Source organism: Anolis carolinensis, unplaced genomic scaffold (genome assembly GCF_035594765.1).
Source record: "Anolis carolinensis isolate JA03-04 unplaced genomic scaffold, rAnoCar3.1.pri scaffold_14, whole genome shotgun sequence".
NCBI classification, from domain to species: Eukaryota; Metazoa; Chordata; class Lepidosauria; order Squamata; family Dactyloidae; genus Anolis; species Anolis carolinensis.
Genome location: NW_026943825.1, coordinates 15,930,392 through 15,949,543, shown reverse-complemented (window position 1 = coordinate 15,949,543; position 19,152 = coordinate 15,930,392). Strand labels below are relative to the sequence as shown.

Here is a 19,152-nt window from a genome sequence, read left to right as displayed (position 1 = left end):
AACAATCAGGGCCAGCTGACACTTCCCAACAAAGGATCCCCCCCAGGCAGGAAGCAGCCAGGCTTTGAAGCTATTCCATGGTAATCAAAGTGGCCCATTGCAACATTCACAACTGCCGCGAACGGACACGAGTTCTTTCTTTCTCCCAGCCTGGAGATGTCTAAACCCCACTTGCCTCGTTTCCGACAGACCTCCCAACCTCCGAGCATGCCTGCCACAGGTGTGGGTGAAACGTCAGGAGAGAATGCTTCTGGAGACATGACCAGGCAGCCTGGATAACTCTTTGGAGGAGGAGAGGCGGGCGATCGATGCCAACCTGGATCGATTCTCCTCCGGCATCGATTTGCCTGAGTTTACCAAGGGCCCATTAATATTTAAGCAGCGACAACCTCGCCGTCCAAAACAACGACACCGAGTCAGTATTTAAAAATGCAAAGCCAGGGAGCGAGGGATTAGAGGAACAGGTGGCTCGCAAAGAGGTTGCAGCCGGAATTTTTTTTCTGTCCCTGCTCCGGCAGCACTCTCTCCTGACATTCCACCCGCACCTGAGGCTAATCAATGGCATCTTCAGAGCTCTGTTGGTGGCGAGGCGCCTGGCTGCGTAATATAATATAATATAATATGGTATAATAACATATTATAATAATATGGCAATAATGACCGCATTCCACAGAGAGTGCCTCCAGGCAACACAGGCCAGGCGACCTCTATGCAGACAGCCTCACTGATTGACTTTGCAAACTTCAAGATTACTCAATGCTATTCAAGCTTGCTAATTGCAACATTCATACTTATATCAAGCAGACAAGGGTTCTTTCTCTCACCCTGGACATTATTCTATAGCGGGCGCCTCCAGGCAACAACAGCCTGGCTACCTCTACGCAGGCAAACTTCATGGCCACTCAGTGCTATTCAAGCTTGCAAATTGCAATATTCATACTGGCATAAAACAGACAAGAGCCCTTTCTCTGGACACCATTCCACAGAGGGTGCCTCCAGGCAACACAGGCCAGGCTACCTCTATGCAGACACCCTCACTGATTGACTTTGCAAACTTCACAACTACTCAATGCTATTCAAGCATGCTAACTGCAACATCCACACTTGCTTCAAACAGACAAGGGTCCTTTCTGCCACTCTGGGCATTATTCTATAGTGGGTGCCTCCATGCAACACATGCCATGCTACTTCTATGCTGAGACCCTCATGGATTGACTTTGCAAACTTCACGACTACTCAGTGCTATTCAAGCTTGCTTCAAACAGACAAGGGTCCTTCCTCCTACTCTGGACATTATTCTATAGTGGGTGCCTCCAGGCAACACAGGCCAGGCGACCCCTATGCAGATACCCTCACTGATTGACTTTGCAAGCTTCGTGGCTACTCAATGCTCTTCAAGCTTGCAAATTGCAATATTCATACTGGCATCAAACAGACAAGGGTCCTTCCTCCTACTCTGGACATTATTCTATAGTGGGTGCCTCCAGGCAACACAGGCCAGTCGACCCCTATGCAGACACCCTCACTGATTGACTTTGCAAACTTCAGGACTACTCAATGCTATTCAAGCGTGCTAACTGCAACATCCACACTTGCTTCAAACAGACAAGGGTCCTTTCTGCCACTCTGGGCATTATTCTATAGTGGGTGCCTCCAGGCAACACAGGCCAGGTGACCTCTATGCAGACACCCTCACTGATTGACTTTGCAAACTTCAGGACTACTCAATGCTATTCAAGCGTGCTAATTGCAACATCCACACTTGCTTCAAACAGACAAGGGTCCTTTCTGCCACTCTGGACATTATTCTATAATGGGTGCCTCCATGCAACACAGGCCAGGCAACCTCTATGCAGACCTTGCAAACTTCACGACTACTCAGTGCTATTCAAGCTTGCTTCAAACAGGCAAGGGTTCTTTCTTTCTCCCACCCTGGACAGGTATATATACACTCCACTTGCCTCATTTCCAACAGACCTCTGAACCAACCTCTGAGGATGCATGCCACAGATGCAGGCGAAACGTCAGGAGAGAGTGAAGCTTACAGCCCGAAAAACTCTCAGCAACCCAGCAACCCGAGGCCGGGCGGGGGTCGGTCCGGCTACTCACAGATGTAGTAGTACTCGTGCCCGGCGTGGAACTCGTATCCGAGGGAGAAGGCGCTGTAGCGCTGGAACTTCTCGGAGAACTTGATGGGGCTGTGGGGGGGTCCATGGGGGGGCCGGTTGCACTCCCAGCGCTTGAAGCCCTGGCTGGTGTTGCAGGAGCGGTAGCCCTCCCGGCTGACCATGTACAGCACGTACTGCTCCGGGCGGCCCTCCGAGGACGAGGACGAGGACGGGGAGGAGTTGTAGTGCGGACAGTACACGTCCAGGTAGTCGTTCACCTGCACCGTCACCGTGTAGCCCTCCCGGCGGAGGCTGCGGAAGGAAAACACAGCCGTCAAGGGAGGAAATAATGCAAAAGAAATTCGACGCAAAACCGTTAGACCAGATATAGACCAGATATTAATTCCTGGTTCAATAAAATCTTTGAAATTATGAATATTGACAAACTAACATACTTAGTAGGAAAAAGTGTTTCAATTCTCGTTTCTAAAGTAGGGGGTCGCCGGCGCTTCGATAATAGAAAGTATTTCCGATTTTTTTTTTCACCCAAAAATTTCGGATATTTCCAAAAAATTCATAATGATTCTAAATGTTTCTAAAATGGCGGGGTCACATGCGCAATCGCGTATCAAAAAGCGAAATAATTCCGATACACGATTCAAAACGATTTTTTGGACATGTCTAATACTTACTATCCGATACACAGGGTAAACCTGACAAACTAACATACTTAGTAGGAAAAAGTGTTTCAATTCTCGTTTCTAAAGTAGGGGGTCGCCGGCGCTTCGATAATAGAAAGTATTTCCGATTTTTTTTCACCCAAAAATTTCGGATATTTCCAAAAATTTCATAATGATTCTAAATGTTTCTAAAATGGCGGAGGCACATGCGCAATCGCGTATCAAAAAGCGAGAACAATCCGAAATAATTCCGATACACGATTCAAAACGATTTTTTGGACATGTCTAATACTTACTATCCGATACACAGGGTAAACCAAAAAAACAGACAGATTGGGAATTGGTTTAAAAAGTACTTAAGAAATGAAAAATGTAAAGTAATAATATAAATTATTCTTAGACGAGTAAGAAGGGCAATAGGTATGTCTCAGATTAAAAGTAGATGAATAGAGATAGAACCAAGATAGGAGAATGGAAGGTATTGGAAATACCAAGGGAATCAATATAAAGAACACCAGATAATAGATGGAAGTCAATTTTAATAAATGTGTGTTTTTATCGTGAAACTATGTAATGGGTGTTGGGAAGATTACATTTTCTTGTTTTTTGTTTTTTGTCGTTGTTGGCTGTCGTATTTTGTTTCTCTAGGTGGGGTGTTCTTTTATTATTATTATTGTTTCTTTTTGTTTTTTGTTGGTTTTTTTCCTCACTGTTATATTTATGTCATGTCGTTGTAATCACAATATTATAAATGTTTGCAATAAAAATTTACACTGGATTGATTGACTCAAATTTTAACACAGGATAACGCTCCAAGACGAGAGACAAACTGGCCCAAACTGGAGTATATTCATAAAGAAAATACAAAATGGTTATAAAACATGATAAGAAATTATTATATGTATGGCCTTGTGGAACTACAACTCCCAGCATTCCTATTATTATTATTATTATTATTATTATTATTATTATTATTATTCTTGAATGTAGGGCCTTATGGAATTACAACTCCCAGCATTCCTATTATTATTATTGAATGTATGGCCTTATGGAATTACAACTCCCAGCATTCCTATTATTATTATTAAATTTATGGCCTTAGGGAACTACAACTCCCAGCATTCCTATTATTATTATTATTATTATTATTATTATTAGGCCTTTTGGAACTTCAATTCCCATGATTCTCAATTATGATGATGATACTAATAATAATAAATGTATGGCCTCGTGGAACTACAACTCCCAGGATTCCCAATAGTAGTAATAATAATAATAATAATAATAATAATAATAATAATAATAATAATAATGAATGCATGGCCTTATGGAACTACAAATCCAATTATTATTATTATTATTATTATTATTATAGTATTATTATTATTGGCCTTATGGAACTACAACTCCCAGGATTCCCAATAGTAGTAGTAATAATAATAATAATGAATGCATGGCCTTATGGAACTACACATCTAATAATAATAATAATTATTATTATTATTATTATTATTACAGTATTATTATCATTGGCCTTATGGAACTACAACTCCCAGGATTCTCAATAAATAATAATAATAATAATAATAATAATAATAATAATAATAATAATAATACATCACACAATCCTAGACACTTGGGAAGTGTTCAACTTGTGATTTTGTGATACGAAATCCAGCATGTCTATCTTGTTTGCTGTGTCATAATATAATAATAATAATAATAATAATAATAATAATAATAATAATATCACACAGTCCTAGACACTTGGGAAGTGTTCGACTTGTGATTTTGTGATACGAAATCCAGCATGCCTATCTTGTTTGCTGTGTCATAATATAATAATAATAATAATAATAATAATAATAATAATAATAATAATAATAATACATCACACAGTCCTAGACACTTGGGAAGTGTCCGACTTGTTATTTTGTGATACGAAATCCAGCATATCTATCTTATTTGCTGTGTCATAATAAAATAATAATAATAATAATAATAATAATAATAATAATAATAATAATAATACATCACACAGTCCTAGACACTTGGGAAGTGTTCAACTTGTGATTTTGTGATACGAAATCCAGCATATCTATCTTGTTTGCTGTGTCATAATAAAATAATAATAATAATAATAATAATAATAATAATAATAATACATCACACAGTCCTAGACACTTGGGAAGTGTTCGACTTGTGATTTTGTGATACGAAATCCAGCATATCTATCTTGTTTGCTGTGACATAATAATAATAATAATAATAATAATAATAATAATAATAATAATACATCACACAGTCCTAGACACTTGGGAAGAGTTCAACTTGTGATTTTGTGAGACGAAATCCAGCATATCTATCTTGTTTGCTGTGTCATAATAAAATAATAATAATAATAATAATAATAATAATAATAATAATAATAATAATGAATGCATTACCCGCTAATTAAAATCCACCCGTTAAATGGACTGGGTTGTGTTGGTGTCTCGGAATATGTACCCAGGAGGGGAGAAAGGCTGCAAGACCGGGATGATGGGTCCTGCAGTCCTTGCTCTGTGCGTGTGCTGGGAGATTTGCAACATTAATTGGGTGCGATGGATGGATGGATGGATGGGTGAAAAGCGGCCACTCTGCACCTGTTCTAAAGCCAGGGATTAGAAAGGATCAAGTTGTAATCCCGGCGTTTGGGAAATCCAATTAAATCAGGCGGCGGGGCTCATTTGCATTGGCCTTATCTCGAATGTGCCCACTGGGTTCCGGGTTCCAATTCTGCACTTTCCCCCTCCTATTTGCATAATGTATGCGAGCCCGGGAAAAGGGGAGGAGACTCTCAGGACGGTCACAGAGATGGAAGGAAGGGGACGGATAGGACTGCACCCTCCATCATCCTCCCAGGCATGGCTGCTGGACTACACCTCCCATCATCCCCCAAACAGTCAGGGATGCTGGGTGGGTGGGTGATTTGGGGTGTGAATCGGGCCCGGCTTTGCAGCAGCAGAAGTGACAGCGGCGCTGAGCCTAATGCTTTCGGAGGTTGATTGACAGGCGGAGAGATGCGTCTAGACAGCAGCCGCCGCCGTCTCCTGCAGCGGAACGGATGAAGACGATGCCCTTGCAAAGCCCCCCGACCCCTTCCTTTGCCCCCAACGCAATGCAATGCAAGCCCTGAATTGGGGCCAGGCAGCCAGCCAATAATAATAATAATAATAATAATAATAATAATAATAATAATAATAATGCATTGACAAAATTACGATCTGCCAACTGCAAAAGGCCACCCGACTGGGATCTGCACGCATCATCCGAAAATACATCACACAGTCCTAGACACTTGGGAAGAGTTCGACTTGTGATTTTGTGATACGAAATCCAGCATATCTATCTTGTTTGCAATGTCATAATAAAATAAAAATAATAATAATAATAATAATAATAATAATAATAATAATAATAATAATACATCATCCGAAAATACATCACACAGTCCTAGACACTTGGGAAGTGTTCGACTTGTGGTTTTGTGATATGAAATCCAGCATATCTATCTTGTTTGCAGTGTCATAATAAAATAATAATAATAATAATAATAATAATAATAATAATAATAATAATAATACATCATCCGAAAATACATCACACAGTCCTAGACACTTGGGAAGTGTTCGACTTGTGATTTTGTGATACGAAATCCAGCATATCTATCTTGTTTGCAGTGTCATAATAAAATAATAATAATAATAAAAACCAGTACAAGAAAACCGCACTACAAACTAGAGCTGATAGCTGGCACAACAAAACATTGTCCATTCTGCTATACAAGACACCATTTGATCCCTCCCAACAGATGGCCATCCGTTGAAGAGACTATCCGTATCCAACTCCATTCTGCTATACGGGACACCATTTGATCCCTCCTGACAGATGGCCATCTGGCAAAGAGACTATCAGTATCCAACTCCATTCTGCTATGCAGGACACCATTTAATCCCTCCCAACAGATGGCCATCTGTTGAAGAGACTATCAGTATCCAACCCCATTCTGCTATCCAGGACACCATTTAATCCCTCCCAACAGATGGCCATCAGTCGAAGAGACTATCAGTATCTAACTCCATTCTACTATCCGGGACACCATTTGATCCCTCCAGACAGATGGCCATCTGGCAAAGAGACTATCCATATCCAACTCCATTCTGCTATACAAGACACCATTTGATCCCACCCGACAGATGGCCATCCAGCCTCTGCTTGAAAACCAATCAATGAATGCGAACCTTGGAAGGGTAACGACTAATGTGTCTAATGTTTAAAATGCAATTAGCAAAAGGCGCAGGCCAATCAATGCCAGAAGAAAAATGCAAAGAGAGGGAGAGGAAAAAAAAGCCTGTGCCATGGGGCCAAGAGGGACTCGTTAAGGCGCCCAGAGCAATTAAGGAAGCCTCGCTAACGAGGAAAACACAGCCTTGGAAGGAGCAAAACGCAGGTTTAGCTTCTGACCCTTTCCCAAAACCCCAGAGAATAAGCACGAGGCCGCGCTCACGCAGATTAGTATCTCCTGGTGCAAAACACACCCTAGAATCTAGGCACCACCTTCACAGCCCCGGCTCCATATACATTTCCTACAGACCTTGCAAAACTACAAATTCCAGAGCATTGAGGGAGCATCGCACTGGCCCACTGCCTCTCCCTTAGCCCGTTCCTATTCTTTTCTATGGCACACAGCAAACAGAGCAATTGATCAGCAACTGAAATCATGGGAGTATTCACAGCAGACAAAAAACCAGTACAAGAAAATCGCACTACAAACTAGAGCAGAATCAGTACAAGAAAACCGCACTACAAAGTAGAGATGAATCAGTACAAGAAAACCACACTACAAACTAGAGCAGAATCAGTACAAGAAAACCGCACTACAAACTAGAGCAGAATCAGTACAAGAAAACGGCACTACAAACTAGAGCTGACAGCTGGCACAACAAAACATTGCATGGAAAGTTCCTTGACAAAATTGAAGGAAAAGCTGAGAAGGAGAAGACCTGGCTCTGGCTCACGAATGGGACCCTGAAGAAGGAGACAGAAGGCCTGATCCTTGCAGCCCAGGAGCAAGACATCAGAACAAAGGCCATTAATAATAATAATAATAATAATAATAATAATAATAATAGAAGACCTGGCTCTGGCTCACGAATGGGACCCTGAAGAAGGAAGGAGACAGAAGGCCTGATCCTTGCAGCCCAGGAGCAAGACATCAGGACAAAGGCAATTAATAATAATAATAATAATAATAATATTAATAATAATAATAGTAGAAGACCTGGCTCTGGCTCACGAATGGGACCCTGAAGAAGGAGACAGAAGGCCTGATCCTTGCAGCCCAGGAGCAAGACATCAGGACAAAGGCAATTAATAATAATAATAATAATAATAATAATAATAATAATAATAGTAGAAGACCTGGCTCTGGCTCACGAATGGGACCCTGAAGAAGGAGACAGAAGGCCTGATCCTTGCAGCCCAGGAGCAAGACATCAGGACAAAGGCAATTAATAATAATAATAATAATAATAATAATAATAATAATAATAATAATAATAGAAGACCTGGCTCTGGCTCACGAATGGGACCCTGAAGAAGGAGACAGAAGGCCTGATCCTTGCAGCCCAGGAGCAAGACATCGGGACAAAGGCCATTCAGGCCAAGATCGAAAAATCAGCTGTTGACCCAAAATGCAGACTGTGCAAGGAAACCGTTGAAACCATTGATCATATCCTCAGCTGCTGTAAGAAAATCGCACAGACAGACTACAAACAGAGGCACAACTATGTGGCCCAAAGGATTCATTGGAACTTATGCCACAAGTACCACCTGCCAGCAGCAAAGAACTGGTGGGATCACAAACCTGCAAAAGTATTGGAAAATGAGCACGCAAAGATACTGTGGGACTTCTGAATCCAGACTGACAAAGTTCTGGAACACAACACACCAGACATCACAGTTGTGGAAAAGAAAAAGGTTTGGATCATTGATGTTGCCATCCCAGGTGACAGTCGCATTGACAAAAAACAACAGGAAAAACTCGGCCGCTCTCAGGACCTCAAGATGGAACTTCAAAGACTCTGGCAGAAACCAGTGCAGGTGGTCCCGGTGGTGATGGGCACACTGGGTGCCGTGCCAAAAGATCTCAGCCAGCATTTGGAAACAATAGTCCAGTGATGGCCAACCTATGACACGCGTGTCTGCACGGACACGCCTAGCCATTTTTGCTGACACGCTGCCGCATGCAGATTGATTGGATGACTATGACTTTTGTGGCCAAATTTGGTGTGATTTGGTCCAGTGGTTTTGTTGCTTACTCCATGGGAATTATGCACATTATATATATATATATATATATATATTCTATTATTATTCTATTATTATTGTAGTATACTATTATATTATTATCATATTATTCATTATTCATGACTACATTGAAACTACAATAGAGAGAAATCAGCGTGGAAACTGCAAGAGGTCCCATAGATTGTTGTACATGGAAATAATTGTAGTACATAGTTTTTTATTTATTAAATACAGTTATATATTGCAATTATATATTTTTGTTATTTAAACTATATATACAGTAGAGTCTCACTTATCCAACACTCGCTTATCCAACGTTCTGGATTATCCAATGCATTTTTGTAATCAATGTTTTCAATATATCGTGATATTTTGGTGCTAAATTCATAAATACAGTAATTACTACATAGCATTACTGCGTATTGAACTACTTTTTCTGCCAAATTTGTTGTCTAACATGATGTTTTGGTGCTTCATTTGTAAAATCATAACCTAATTTGATATTTTATAGGCTTTTCCTTAATGCCTCCTTATTATCCAACATATTCGCTTATCCAACATTCTGCCGGCCCGTTTATGTTGGATAAGTGAGACTCTACTGTATTGTGAAATTATGTTTTTTTTCTCGAAGTGACACACCACCCAAGTCATGCTAGGTTTTTTTGGTGAATTTTGACACACCAAGCGCAAAAGGTTGCCCATCACTGCAATAGACATTGACAAAATTACGATCTGCCAACTGCAAAAGGCCACCCTACTGGGATCTGCGCGCATCATCCAAAAATACATCACACAGTCCTAGACACTTGGGAAGTGTTCGACTTGTGATTTTGTGATACGAAATCCAGCATGTCTATCTTGTTTGCAGTGTCATAATAATAATAATAATAATAATAATAATAATAATAATAATAATAATAATAATATACATCACACAGTCCTAGACACTTGGGAAGTGTTCGACTTGTGATTTTGTGATACGAAATCCAGCATGTCTATCTTGTTTGCAGTGTCATAACAATAATAATAATAATAATAATAATAATAATAATAATAATAATAATAATATACATCACACAGTCCTAGACACTTGGGAAGTGTTCGACTTGTGATTTTGTGATACGAAATCCAGCATATCTATCTTGTTTGCTGTGTCATAATAATAATAATAATAATAATAATAATAATAATAATAATAATATACATCACACAGTCCTAGACACTTGGGAAGTGTTCGACTTGTGATTTTGTGATATGAAATCCAGCATATCTATCTTGTTTGCTGTGTCATAATAATAATAATAATAATAATAATAATAATAATAATAATAATATACATCACACAGTCCTAGACACTTGGGAAGTGTTCGACTTGTGATTTTGTGATACGAAATCCAGCATATCTATCTGCTTTGCTGTCATAATAAAATAATAAATTATTATACAATATAATATTTATTTTATATAATGAGAATAATAATATAAAATACATAAAATACAATAATAAAAATCATCGCTGTCGCCATCGTCATCATCTCCATCAATTCTACTGTGCAGATGCAAGCCATGATTTTCACATTCATCCAGCCATGGATCTTGTGCCTAGCATCCTTCTCAAGTGCCAGGCCATCCCAGCCGGGGATGATGGCCATCGCACTCCTCCCACCTTGCAAAAAGGAGCTTTCCTTTCAAGCGGAGGCACCAGTTGCGCATGGCGCACGCCAAGCCTCCCCACGGCCCGGTACAGGAGCACCAACCGTGTTCCTTGTGCCTCCCTGCTGGGCCTACAGCGTTGCCCCGTGGCGCTTTTCTACCCGGCGACAGCCAGTGCCGAAGCATCATCCCTCCTCGGGGGGCTTCTGATCTGCTCCCAGGGATGACGATCCGCCGCCAATTAATTCCCGGAAGGGTTTTCGAGGCGCAAAACACAGCACTTTGGAGACGGGCCTCCTGCTGCAAGACGGCAATTGCGGCTTGGCTAGCAAACCAGAGCTTACACCAAGCCCTTAGGAGAGTGTCATACCATCCACACACACACACACACACATATATATATATATATATTATGATTTTACAAATTAAGCACCAAAACATCATGTTATATATATACACACACACACACACACACACACACACATACATAGGAGTATTTGTTTTAAAGTTGGCCATTGACCAAAATAAAATATTCATTCATATAGATATATATGTGTGTGTGCACATACATATAAAATGTAAAGTATATGGTACAGTAGAGTCTCACTTATCCAACACTCGCTTATCCAACGTTCTGGATTATCCAACGCATTTTTGTAGTCAATGTTTTCAATATATCGTGATATTTTGGTGCTCAATTCGTAAATACAGCAATTACTACATAGCATTACTGTGTATTGAACTACTTTTTCTGTCAAATTTGTTGTATAACATGATGTTTTGGTGCTTAATTTATAAAATCATAACCTAATTTAATGTTTAATAGGCTTTTCCTTAATCTCTCCTTATTATCCAACATATTCGCTTATCCAAGCTTCTGCCGGCCCATTTAGCTTGGATAAGTGAGACTCTACTGTATATACATTTCATATAATCCTTCCCTTATAAACAAGGTTTGGACATTTTCCCTTTGCCTGTGTCCAGCTGGAGGGGGTTGGACTAGATGCCCTTTGGGGGTCCCAATCCCTTTTATGCCCCATTTCCAATCATTTCCGGGAATGTTCCTGGCCCAGGCTCCAATCCGCTTGCCATTCTTTCCTGGGAACATTCGTTCCCAGGCATCTCGCCTCCCGACAGGCCTCCGCTTGCAAAAGTGAGTCAGAGGAGCTTGGGCGTGCATTGCAAACTCCCTGGGGCTTGGCTCACGCGGATTCTGGATTTGGGAGGGAAAGATTTGAGTCAGCAAGTTCAGCTACTTGTAGTACCTACTGATCTACTCACATTTGCATCTTTTCAAACTGCTAGGTTGGCAGAAGCTGGGGCTAACAGAGGGAGCTCACCCCTCTCCCCAGATTCGAACCACCAACCTTTCAGTCTGTCACGTTCAGCAGCTCAGCAGTTTAATCCGCTGCGCCACCAGAGGCTACTGATGATAATAATAACAATCTTACAAAAAACAAATCTCGGCTATCAAAAATCTAAGAAATCTCACAAAATTTCGCATCTGATGTACATGGATGACCTGAAGCTGTATGGGAAAACGGAAACTGAAATCCAGTCTCTGACCAGCACTGTCCGAATTTTTAGCACTGATATCAACATGGAGTTTGGTTTGGACAAATGCTCGACAGTGGCATTGAAGAAGGGAAAAATCATGGAAAGTGAGGGCATAAATATGCCCAATGGCCAAACAACAAAGTGTCACCAACCAGAGGCCTATAAATATCTGGGCATATTACAGTTGAACAACATCAAGCATGAACATGTGAAGACTGTGGTCAGCAAAGAATACACACAAAGGGTCAGAAAAAATCTCAAAAGCAAGCTCACTGGAGGCAACACCATCAAGGCCATAAACACCTGGGCCATACCTGTCATAAGATATACTGCTGGCATTATAAATTGGACACAGATGGAACTGGACAATTTGGACAGAAAAACAAGAAAACTCATGACCATTCATCATTCACTGCACTCTCGCAGTGATGTTGACCGGCTCTATCTGCCTAGAAGATCAGGGGACAGAGGACTCTTGCAAGTAAAACAAGCAGTCAAAGAAGAAGAACATGCCCTGGCAGAAGATGGAAAGCAAAGTGAGGAACCTGCTTGGATTGAAGTCAAAAAAAAGAAACTCCTCAAAGCACAGCAGACAAAAAACCAGTACAAGAAAACCGCACTACAAACTAGAGCTGACAGCTGGCACAAAAAAACATTGCATGGAAAGATCCTTGACAAAATTGAAGGAAAAGCTGACAAGGAGAAGACCTGGCTCTGGCTCACGAATGGGACCCTGAAGAAGGAGACAGAAGGCCTGATCCTTGCAGCCCAGGAGCAAGACATCAGAACAAAGGCAATTCAGGCCAAGATCGAAAAATCAGCTGATGACCCAAAATGCAGACTGTGCAAGGAAACCGACGAAACCATGGATCATCTCCTCAGCTGCTGTAAGAAAATTGCACAGACAGACTACAAACAGAGGCACAACTATGTGGCCCAAAGGATTCATTGGAACTTATGCCTCAAGTACCACCTCCCAGCAGCAAAGAACTGGTGGGATCACAAACCTGCAAAAGTCTTGGAAAATGAGCACGCAAAGATACTGTGGGACTTCCGAATCCAGACTGACAAAGTTCTGGAACACAACACACCAGACATCACAGTTGTGGAAAAGAACAAGGTTTGGATCATTGATGTCGCCATCCCAGGTGACAGTCGCATTGACGAAAAACAACAGGAAAAACTCAGCCGCTCTCAGGACCTCAAGATCGAACTGCAAAGACTCTGGCAGAAGCCAGTGCAGGTGGTCCCGGTGGTGATGGGCACATTGGGTGCCATGCCAAAAGATCTCAGCCGGCATTTGGAAACAATAGACATTGACAAAATCACGATCTGCCAACTACAAAAGGCCACCCTACTGGTATCTGCACGCATCATCCGAAAATACATCACACAGTCCTAGACACTTGGGAAGTGTTCGATTTGTGATTTTGTGATATGAAATCCAGCATATCTATCTTGTTTGCTGTGTCATAATAATAATAGTAATAATAATAATAATAATAATAATAATAATAATAATAATAATGATAATAAATTATGGTGTTGGTCCCATGTGGGAATGCAGTGCGCCAGCATCATCCTCCCCCTCATCATGACCATGATCATGGTGCCGGGTTCAAAGCCAGTGCAGCGCCTGCTCCTAGCTGTTGCAGAGGGAGATTCCCGTCATGCTTTGCTCTGGCCAATGTGCCGGCACCCCTTCCTCCGTCTTTCCTGGACCGGAGATGATGGACGCAGCGGCGATGCTCTAGAAACGCAGCCGTGCGGAAGGCGATGTGGCGCACAACCCTCCCGTGTGCGCCAGCCGCCAAGGTGGGCAGAGGGGCCGGGATCCTGCGGGAGGAGGAACCGTGCTGTGTATGCGAGTATGTGTATATATATATACACACACACACACACCATATATATGCCATATATATGTATACACCATATGTACACCATATAGATATATACACACTTCTCCTTGTCAGCTTTTCCTTCAATTTTGTCAAGGAACTTTCCATGCAATGTTTTGTTGTGCCAGCTGTCAGCTCTAGTTTGTAGTGCGGTTTTCTTGTACTGATTCTGCTCTAGTTTGTAGTGCGGTTTTCTTGTACTGATTCTGCTCTAGTTTGTAGTGCGGTTTTCTTGTACTGATTCTGCTCTAGTTTGTAGTGCGGTTTTCTTGTACTGATTCTGCTCTAGTTTGTAGTGTGATTTTCTTGTACCGATTCTGCTCTAGTTTGTAGTGCGGTTTTCTTGTACTGATTCTGCTCTAGTTTGTAGTGCGGTTTTCTTGTACTGATTCTGCTCTAGTTTGTAGTGCGGTTTTCTTGTACTGATTCTGCTCTAGTTTGTAGTGCGGTTTTCTTGTACTGATTCTGCTCTAGTTTGTAGTGCGGTTTTCTTGTACTGATTCTGCTCTAGTTTGTAGTGTGATTTTCTTGTACTGATTCTGCTCTAGTTTGTAGTGCGGTTTTCTTGTACTGATTCTGCTCTAGTTTGTAGTGCGGTTTTCTTGTACTGATTCTGCTCTAGTTTGTAGTGCGGTTTTCTTGTACTGATTCTGCTCTAGTTTGTAGTGCGGTTTTCTTGTACTGATTCTGCTCTAGTTTGTAGTGCGGTTTTCTTGTACTGATTCTGCTCTAGTTTGTAGTGCGGTTTTCTTGTACTGATTCTGCTCTAGTTTGTAGTGCGGTTTTCTTGTACTGATTCTGCTCTAGTTTGTAGTGCGGTTTTCTTGTACTGATTCTGCTCTAGTTTGTAGTGCGGTTTTCTTGTACTGGTTTTTTGTCTGCTGTGCTTTGAGGAGTTTCTGATTTTTGACTTCAATCAAAGCAGGTTCTTCACTTTGCTTTACATATTTATAGGATTATTACTATTATTATTATTACTATTATTTTATAGTTATTTCAAGGTTGAATGTGTTTGGTTGGACTAGGTGACCTTTGGATACCTTGAGACCATTGTAATTTCATTCCTGAATGGCGTCAGACTAGATGATGTTTGGGGATCTCTTCCCATTATAGATTCTCCATAGCCAATGTAGCTGGACTAGATGGCCACTTGGAGGTCCCTTCTAATGGAACCTAACCCATTGGATACATTGAAACCATTGCAATTTTATGTCCAAAAGGGGCTGGACTAGATGACCTTTGGATGCCTTGAGACCATTGTAATTTTATGGGGTGTATTCTTACATGGCCAAATGGGGCTAGACTAGATGGCCTTTGGGGGTCTCTTCCTGGAACCAAACCCGTTGGATACCTTGAGACCATTTTTGGCTGAATGGGATGGACTAGGTGTCCTTTGAGACTGTTATAGTTTTATGACCGAATGGGGTCAGACTAGATGACTTTTGGGTTACCTTCCTAGAAGTTAACCCATGAGGGACCCAGCCAAAGGCCCCTTGAAGTCCCCCCTTCTTCCTCTTGCAATGCTTCCCGGCTGCTGCCTTGGGTCCGCAGGGACCGTATCTGCAGCTGGCCATGGGTCACTTGATCCGTTTTGTGGATTTGTCCTAATCCCCTTTAAGGCCCTCTCCACTGGCGGCCCTCTCTTCCAAATCCCGACCCCGCGCAGGGCCTTCCCAGTGGGATTTACGGGGATTTCGCACCAGATTCTTGGCCGTTTTATGATGGGCAGCGCCACGGATCGCTTGGAGCTGGTGTCAATCAGAATGCAGCCCTTCTGCAAATACTGGGCCTCTGGAGAAGGAGATAGACGGATGGATGGAGAGATAGATGGAGAGATGGATGGATGGATAGATATATAGATAGATAGATGGATGGATTTATGGAGAGACGAATGGATGGATGGATGGATGGATGGATGGATGGATGGATGGAGAGATGGATGGATGGATGGAGAGATAGATGGGTGGGTGGATAGATAGAGAGATGGATAGATGGAGAGATAGATGGGTGGATAGATACATAGATGGATGGGTGGGTGGGTGGATGGATGGATGGATGGATAGAGAGATGAATGGATGGATGGATGGAGAGATGGATGGATGGATGGATGGATGGATGGATGGATGGAGAGATAGATGGGTGGGTGGATAGATAGAGAGATGGATAGATGGAGAGATAGATGGGTGGATAGATACATAGATGGATGGGTGGGTGGGTGGATGGATGGATGGAGAGATGGATGAATGGATGGATGGATGGATGGATGGATGGATGGATGGATGGAGAGATAGATGGGTGGGTGGATAGATAGAGAGATGGATAGATGGAGAGATAGATGGGTGGATAGATACATAGATGGATGGGTGGGTGGGTGGATGGATGGATGGAGAGATGGATGAATGGATGGATGGATGGATGGATGGATGGATGGATGGATGGATGGATGGATGGAGAGATAGATGGGTGGGTGGATAGATAGAGAGATGGATAGATGGAGAGATAGATGGGTGGATAGATACATAGATGGATGGGTGGGTGGGTGGATGGATGGATGGAGAGATGGATGAATGGATGGATGGATGGATGGATGGATGGATGGAGAGATAGATGGGTGGGTGGATAGATAGAGAGATGGATAGATGGAGAGATAGATGGGTGGATAGATACATAGATGGATGGGTGGGTGGGTGGATGGATGGATGGAGAGATGGATGAATGGATGGATGGATGGATGGATGGATGGATGGAGAGATAGATGGGTGGGTGGATAGATAGAGAGATGGATAGATGGAGAGATAGATGGGTGGATAGATACATAGATGGATGGGTGGGTGGGTGGATGGATGGATGGAGAGATGGATGAATGGATGGATGGATGGATGGATGGATGGATGGAGAGATAGATGGGTGGGTGGATAGATAGAGAGATGGATAGATGGAGAGATAGATGGGTGGATAGATACATAGATGGATGGGTGGGTGGGTGGATGGATGGATGGAGAGATGGATGAATGGATGGATGGATGGATGGATGGATGGATGGATGGAGAGATAGATGGGTGGGTGGATAGATAGAGAGATGGATAGATGGAGAGATAGATGGGTGGATAGATACATAGATGGATGGGTGGGTGGGTGGATGGATGGATGGAGAGATGGATGAATGGATGGATGGATGGATGGATGGATGGATGGAGAGATAGATGGGTGGGTGGATAGATAGAGAGATGGATAGATGGAGAGATAGATGGGTGGATAGATACATAGATGGATGGGTGGGTGGGTGGATGGATGGATGGAGAGATGGATGAATGGATGGATGGATGGATGGATGGATGGATGGAGAGATAGATGGGTGGGTGGATAGATAGAGAGATGGATAGATGGAGAGATAGATGGGTGGATAGATACATAGATGGATGGGTGGGTGGGTGGATGGATGGATGGAGAGATGGATGAATGGATGGATGGATGGATGGATGGATGGATGGATGGATGGAGAGATAGATGGGTGGGTGGATAGATAGAGAGATGGATAGATGGAGAGATAGATGGGTGGATAGATACATAGATGGATGGGTGGGTGGGTGGATGGATGGATGGATGGATAGAGAGATGAATGGATGGATGGATGGAGAGATGGATGGATGGATGGATGGATGGATGGATGGATGGATGGATGGAGAGATAGATGGGAGGGTGGAGAGATAGAGAGATGGATAGATGGAGAGATAGATGGGTGGATAGATACATAGATGGATGGGTGGGTGGGTGGATGGATGGATGGATAGAGAGATGAATGGATGGATGGATGGAGAGATGGATGGATGGATGGATGGATGGATGGATGGATGGATGGAGAGATAGATGGGTGGGTGGATAGATAGAGAGATGGATAGATGGAGAGATAGATGGGTGGATAGATACATAGATGGATGGGTGGGTGGGTGGATGGATGGATGGATAGAGAGATGGATGGATGGATGGATGGAGAGATGGATGGATGGATGGATGGATAGAGAGATGGATGGATGGATGGATGGAGAGATGGATGGATGGATGGATGGATGGATGGATGGATGGATGGATGGAGAGATAGATGGGAGGGTGGAGAGATAGAGAGATGGATGGGTGGGTGGGTGAATGGATGGAGAGATGGATGGATGGATGGATGGAGAGATGGATGGATGAATGGATGGATGGATGGATGGATGGATGGAGAGATGGATTAATGGATGGATGGATGGATGGATAGAGAGATGGATGGATGGATGGATGGATGGAGAGACAGATGGATGAATGGATGGAGATAGATGGATGGATGAATGGATGGAGATAGATGGATGGATAGAGAGATAGATAGATAGATAGATAGATAGATAGATAGATAGATAGATAGGTGGGTGGATGGAGAGATGGATGGATGGATCGAGATAGATAGATAGGTGGATGGAGAGATGGATGGATGGATGGATGGATGGATGGATGGATGGAGAGACAGATGGATGAATGGATGGAGAGATGGATGGATGGATGGAGAGACAGATGGATGAATGGATGGAGAGATGGATGGATGGATGGATGGATGGATGGAGAGACAGATGGATGAATGGATGGAGAGATGGATGGATGGATGGAGGGACAGATGGATGAATGGATGGAGATAGATAGATGGATGGATGGATAGATAGGCCTAAAAACATATTTCGACTTTTATTATATACAGTAGAGTCTCACTTATCCAACACCCACTTATCCAACGTTCTGGATTATCCAACACATTTTTTGTAGTCAATGTTTTCAATACATTGTGATATTTTGGTGCTAAATTTGTAAATACAGTAATTACATAGCATTAATGTGTAACAAACTACTTTTTCTGTCAAATTTGTTGTATAACATGAT

At 42.3% G+C, this 19,152-nt stretch overlaps 1 protein-coding gene across 2 annotated transcripts in view; it reads right to left on the bottom strand.

Annotated features, from left to right (window-relative positions):
• Positions 1-19,152, bottom strand: part of LOC134294304 (ephrin-A3-like) — a 60,301-nt gene that overhangs the window by 9,860 nt on the left and 31,289 nt on the right. For both annotated transcript variants that reach the window (XM_062965003.1, XM_062965002.1), the window contains exon 2: positions 2,110-2,420. In XM_062965003.1, the coding sequence (XP_062821073.1) occupies positions 2,110-2,420 (311 nt within the window). The remainder of the gene's footprint in view (positions 1-2,109; positions 2,421-19,152) is intronic.